This window comes from Crocuta crocuta, unplaced genomic scaffold (genome assembly GCF_008692635.1).
Source record: "Crocuta crocuta isolate KB4526 unplaced genomic scaffold, BGI_CrCroc_1.0 scaffold143, whole genome shotgun sequence".
Taxonomy (NCBI): domain Eukaryota; kingdom Metazoa; phylum Chordata; class Mammalia; order Carnivora; family Hyaenidae; genus Crocuta; species Crocuta crocuta.
In genome coordinates this window covers 9017652-9023038 of record NW_027529175.1, presented here as the reverse complement: position 1 = coordinate 9023038, position 5387 = coordinate 9017652, and the positions used below count along the sequence as shown (strand labels likewise).

At 53.8% G+C, this 5387-nt stretch overlaps 1 protein-coding gene across 1 annotated transcript in view; it reads right to left on the bottom strand.

The window, feature by feature from the left end:
* KLHDC7B (kelch domain containing 7B) overlaps positions 1–1048 on the bottom strand; it is a 4317-nt gene extending 3269 nt beyond the window's left edge. The window contains exon 1 of the mRNA XM_077757839.1: positions 188–1048. Within this exon, the coding sequence (XP_077613965.1) occupies positions 188–1048 (861 nt within the window). The remainder of the gene's footprint in view (positions 1–187) is intronic.
* Positions 1049–5387: the final 4339 nt, after the last annotated feature.

Here is a 5387-nt window from a genome sequence, read left to right as displayed (position 1 = left end):
GTGCGACGGGAGCGGGTGTCCGCCTGGCGTCCCCTCCGGCCGCGGGCCCGTGGAGCCCGGGGCCTGAATGAAACTTCTGGCAACAAGGACTTCCCTCCTCTGCCACGGCCAGCCCTCCACGGAGGCCGGGGGTCCCGGAGACTCCCTGGGGGCCTGGGGCCCAGCCCCCCCGCCCTCCCGAGCTAGCTCTGAGGCCGGTGGGAGGCTCGCCCGGGGCCGCTCCGCTGTGCCCTCCGTCAAGGGCGCGGTCTGCGNNCCCCGGGGCGCCCGGGCCGAGGGGGCCCCGCTTTGGGAGGCGGCGGCTTCCGTCTCCTGAGCCTTGGTCCACCTGCCACCGCCGGCCTCTTAGGCCTCTCTCTAGCGAGCCAGGTGGCCCTGCGCCGTGTTGCCAGGGGCTGGTGTCCTGTTCTGCTGTGTGGACCGCGGCCCGGTGAGCTGGCACCTTGGCTGGAACACCCCCTGCCTCCACTTGCCCTTCTGTCTCTCTGGCAGGGCTCCCGGGGGTGAAGTGGATCAGGAGGGGCCCGGATGCGCCCCCTACTTTGCTTCTACCCAGGAGGGCGGTATCTGGCTTGAGAGGCTCCTTGCCTGTAGCTCGCGGGGCTTCCGGAGCCGCCCTGCTGTGCTGCCGTCCCAAGGCCCCTCCGCTGGCCACCTCGCCCGGCGGCCTGAGTGGCGGTGCGGCTGCGGCAGCCAGACCACCTCCGCGGAGCTCCCGATCCTGGGCCCCTGCAGCCGGGCTCCCCTGGCCGCGTCCTGGGGGGTCTGGCCGCCCCTGCCGGGCGCTGCGGCCCTCGGCGCCACCACTGGCCGTGGGCTTCGGGGGCAGGGCCGGCCTGGCTCCTGCAGCCCGAGAAGACGGGGCCCCGGGGGCTGTGGATGCGGGTCCCGCCGCCTCCTGCTCCTGCCCGGAGCCAAACCAGTGCAAGGCCAGCGCCGTGGCAGCCACCACAGCCAGCGCCAGCAGGGTGAGGACAGCGCTGTCCCAGTCGTCCTCGCTGTCCCAGCCCCAGCCTGGGCCGCCGGGCTCCAAGGCGCCCTGGATCATGGTGGCGGCTGCAGGCTCAGCGCGAGGGCCGGGTGGCGGCTGGAGGATCTGGTCCGTCCTGCACGGGGGCCTGGACTGCTGTCCCCGCCCACACGGCTGCCCAGTTAAGGTGGACCTGTGCTGGGGGACAGTCTCTCTGCCCAGCCTGTGTGTGGGGGGGGGTGTCTCTGCACCCTCGCCCGGATTGGGGGTTTGTCCGTAGAGCCCAGGGGGAGCTGTCGGGAGACGGCATAACGCGCCAGGGCCGCTGCAGGCACACCAGGCCCTTCTCCCTTCCCACAGGCTCCAGTGGCGGATGGCATCGTTCCTCATCGCTGCTCTGGTGGCCCAGCCACCCTGCTTCTGCCTGCAGACCCGCATAGCCCACAGACCTCCACCCCGTTGTTCCAACGCCAAGCTCAAGTCCAGCCTCAGGGGCTCTGTTAGGGAAGAGTTACCCATAGGGAGATGCTATCTGTAGCTTTAGCAACATGATGCAGCCCTGATGAAATTACCAGAAACCCAAGAAGACAATTCCACTGTGGGCCAGTGGGGGAGGGGTGGGAGGGCACATGCTCCATGGTGCCAACCCTGCAGGCTGGTCTCAGACTGAGAGAGACCATGGAGAGTAGGGGGTCCTGACAGTAAGCTCTGCCTTAGAAAGTGCAGCCTCCTGGGGCGCCTGGGGGCTCAGCTGGTTAAGCGTCCGACTTTGGCTCAGGTCATGATCTCACAGCTCGTAGGTTCGAGCCCCACGTTGGGCTCCGTGCTGACAGCTAGCCTAGAGCCTGGAGTCTGCTTTGGATTCTGTATCTCCCTCTCTCTGACCCTCCCCTGCTCGTGCTCTCTCTGACTCTCAATAATAAATTAAAAAAAAACATTAAAAAAAAAAGAGAGAGAGAGAAAGTGCAACCTCCTGTCACCTTAAGTGTGAAGTGGAGACTTGCACTATTCTCTCCCAGGATGCACAGCGGTGCTTGAGAGGGCCCTCCTCCAGCACCTCTGGATCTCCCTTACCCTGAGTGCAGCAGAAATGGGATACTTTCCTAAAGGAATTTTTTAATCTGTCAAGAGGGAAAAAGAAATGAACAGAATAAAGAAAATCCAAAAGTTGTATTTTTCTCTTTATTAGCCTGGCATATTAGAACCCACCTGCCCTTTCTAGACCCCCCCAGGCCTCCCCCTGCACCCTATGGGCCATCTTGACTCTCCTGGTGCCCCACAGAGCCCTGAGCTCAGCCTGCTCTTACCCCTGTTACCTCCTCAGCCAGCCCCCAGGATCACTCAGAGACACCCCTCTGAACCCAGGTGCTCTACCAGCCTGACTTCTGGGTGTTCCATCTCATTCCTTGGCTTTCCCTCATCTTAGCCAAGTCACCCCACCCCAGCCTCTTCACTGGAACTCAGCCCCCTTGGGCGTGTGCCTGGCCTCCCTCAGCTTGGTTTTTCAGCCAAGGAGCCATGTCTCCTCCATCTGCCTCTCACTTAAGCTGATCTCAGGAATCAGTCTTGGGACAGGTAGGGCCCAGGTGTGAAAAAGAGCCAGGAGTCTCTGGGACAAAGGCAGGCCCCCGACATGTTATTTGTCCCTCCCTCTAGGACACAAGACTTCTCCCTGATGCAGGCAACGAGATGGCCAAGGAGCATCCCTGGCACCCAGCCTGGGCTCTGCTAGAACTCAGGTATCTCACCCATCTGATTGCCTCCCAGCTCCCCTGAGCATATTAGATGACAGTAAGAGGGTGGAAGGCGTGCCCATGCCTTAAGGTGGACCTCAATTTGGTGACAGACTTTATGGACACTGCCCTCATTCCTGTCCCAGTCCTAGGCTCTACCTCTTGGTTGTTTAGGGTCCTAGAAAGGATGGAGATGGAATACCCACCTGTACCTTCTTATACACCATGCAGTTCATCAGGCATTTCTACCCCGCTTCTGAAGACACCTGCTGTTAGAGCCCCAGGCCGCTGACAGCGAACACAAGTGCCCACCAAGTGATACCTTAGGGTGCCATGGTGGGGAGGAACCAAGCACAGAAAATCATCTCAGTCAGTGTCACAAGGTGTCAAAGACCATGATGGGTCTCGGTGGCACACAGGTGACCAATGAAGGGCCTAGTCCCATCCTCTGGGGAAACAAAACACCTCCCTTTGTCAAAATCCAGGTGGAAGGCAAAACTCTGCCGCATGGGGAAAGTCCCTGTTGGGAAGGTGACTGAGGACATGTTCCCTCCCTAAGTTGTGGGAGATTTGCCCTCCTAACTTCCCAGAGAGAGTAAAAATGTAGTACCGCTGGGCAGGTGATGGAACATGAAGTCACCTACACAAATTGTGAAACAAAAATAATTGTTCTGCTGTGCTATGAGACAGTGTAAGTATCAAAATTCCCATCAAGGTAAAAAACAAACATGAAGAAAGTAGATCCTGGGGGCGCCTGGGTGGCTCAGTTGGTTGAGCGTCAAACTCTTGATTTAAGCTCAGGTCATGATCTTGTGATTTGTGGGATTGGGATTCTCTCTCTCCCTCTCTCACTGCCCCTCCCCTCCACTCGCTCTCTCTCTCGCTCTCAAAAATGAATAAACATTTTTAAAAAGTAGAAATCGAGGGGTGCCTGGGTGGCTTAGTCAGTTAAGCACCCTAGTATGGCTTAGGTCCTAATCTCATGGTTCATGGGTTCGAGCCCTACATTAGGCTCTGGGCTCAACTCAGAGCTCAGAGCTCCGATTCTGTGTCTCCCTCTCTCTGCCCTTCCCCTGCTTGTGATATGTCTCTCTCTTTCACACACACACACACACACACACACACACACACACACACACAAATACACACACATTCTAAAAAAAAATTAGGAATCAAAGGGAAATACCTCACCTTGATAACGTGCATTTCAGAAAACCCGGCAGTTAGTATCAGACTCCATGGTGAAAGACTAAACATGTCCCCTCCCCCTCTGATGAGAAGCAAAGAAATAATGCCTGCTTTCACTGCTGTTCTTCAATGGTGTACCAGGAGCTCTAGCTATTAGTGAAGAAAAATATATTAAAAGGCACTCAAATTCAAAAGGAAAAGCTAAAACTCTTTATTCACAGATGGCATGACCTTCTCCATAGAAAATCCCAAATAATAAACAAGAAAGCAACTAGAGCTAGTAAAAAATTCAGCAAAATTGCACTATGCAAGATCACCACACACAAATCAGTTGTGTTTCTACATGCCAGCCACAAACAATCTGAAAAGGAAATTAGAAAAGCAATTCCATTTATAATACTATTTAAAATAATTAAATACTGGGGCACCTCAGTGGTTCATCCAATTAGGCATCTGACTCTTGGTTTTGGCTCAGGTCATGATCTCATGGTTTGTGGGTTCGAGCCCCTAGTCGGGCTTCACCCTGACAGCATGGAGACTGCCTGAGATTCTCTCTCTCTCTCTCTCTCTCTCTCTCACTCTGCCCCTCTCCCCAACTCATGCATGCTCTCTCTCTCTCTCTAAAATAAAATAATAATAATAATAAAGGTATCAATACTGTGCACAGTGACCTATAGATTCAAAGCAACTTCTATTAAAATTCCAGTGCCCACTTTTGTAGAAATGGCAAACCAACCCTCAGATTCATATGGAATTGCAAGAGGCCTCAAATAGCTGAAATAATCTTGAAGAGAATAAAATTAAAGACCTCACACTTCTCAACTCCAAACTTAGTACGAGTCTACAGTATTCAGAACAGCATGGTACTGGCACAGGGACCGAAAACAGACCAATGGAATGGAAGTGAAAGTCCATGCATCTATGGCCAGTTGATTTCTGGCAAGGGGGCAAAGGCTGTTCCATGGAGAGAGAATAGCCTCATATATAAATGGTGCGGCATAGCTGGAGATCCACATGCAAAAGAATAAGTTGGACCCCTACCTCACGCTGTATAAAAAAGAAAAATTAAGGGGCACCTGGGTGGCTCAGTCGGTTAAGCGTACGACTTCAGCTCAGGTCAGGATCTCACAGTTCGTGAGTTCGAGCCCTGCATCGGGCTCTGTGCTGACAGCTCAGGGCCTGGAGCCTGCTTCGGATTCTGTGTCTCTCTCCCTCTCTCTGCCTCTCCCCCACTTGTGCTCTGTCTCTCAAAAATAAACATTAAAATTTTTTGAAAAAAATTAAAATGGATCAATAAATAGAAGAGCTAAAACCATAAAACTCTTGGGGCGNCCCATAAAACTCTTAGAAGAAAAACATAAGGATAAACATTCATGACCTTGGATTTAACAATGGATTCTAAGATATGACACCAATTAAAATAAGCAAAATAAGAAAAAATAGATAAACTAGATTGCAATGAAACATAAAACTTTTGTTCAGAGGACATTATCAGA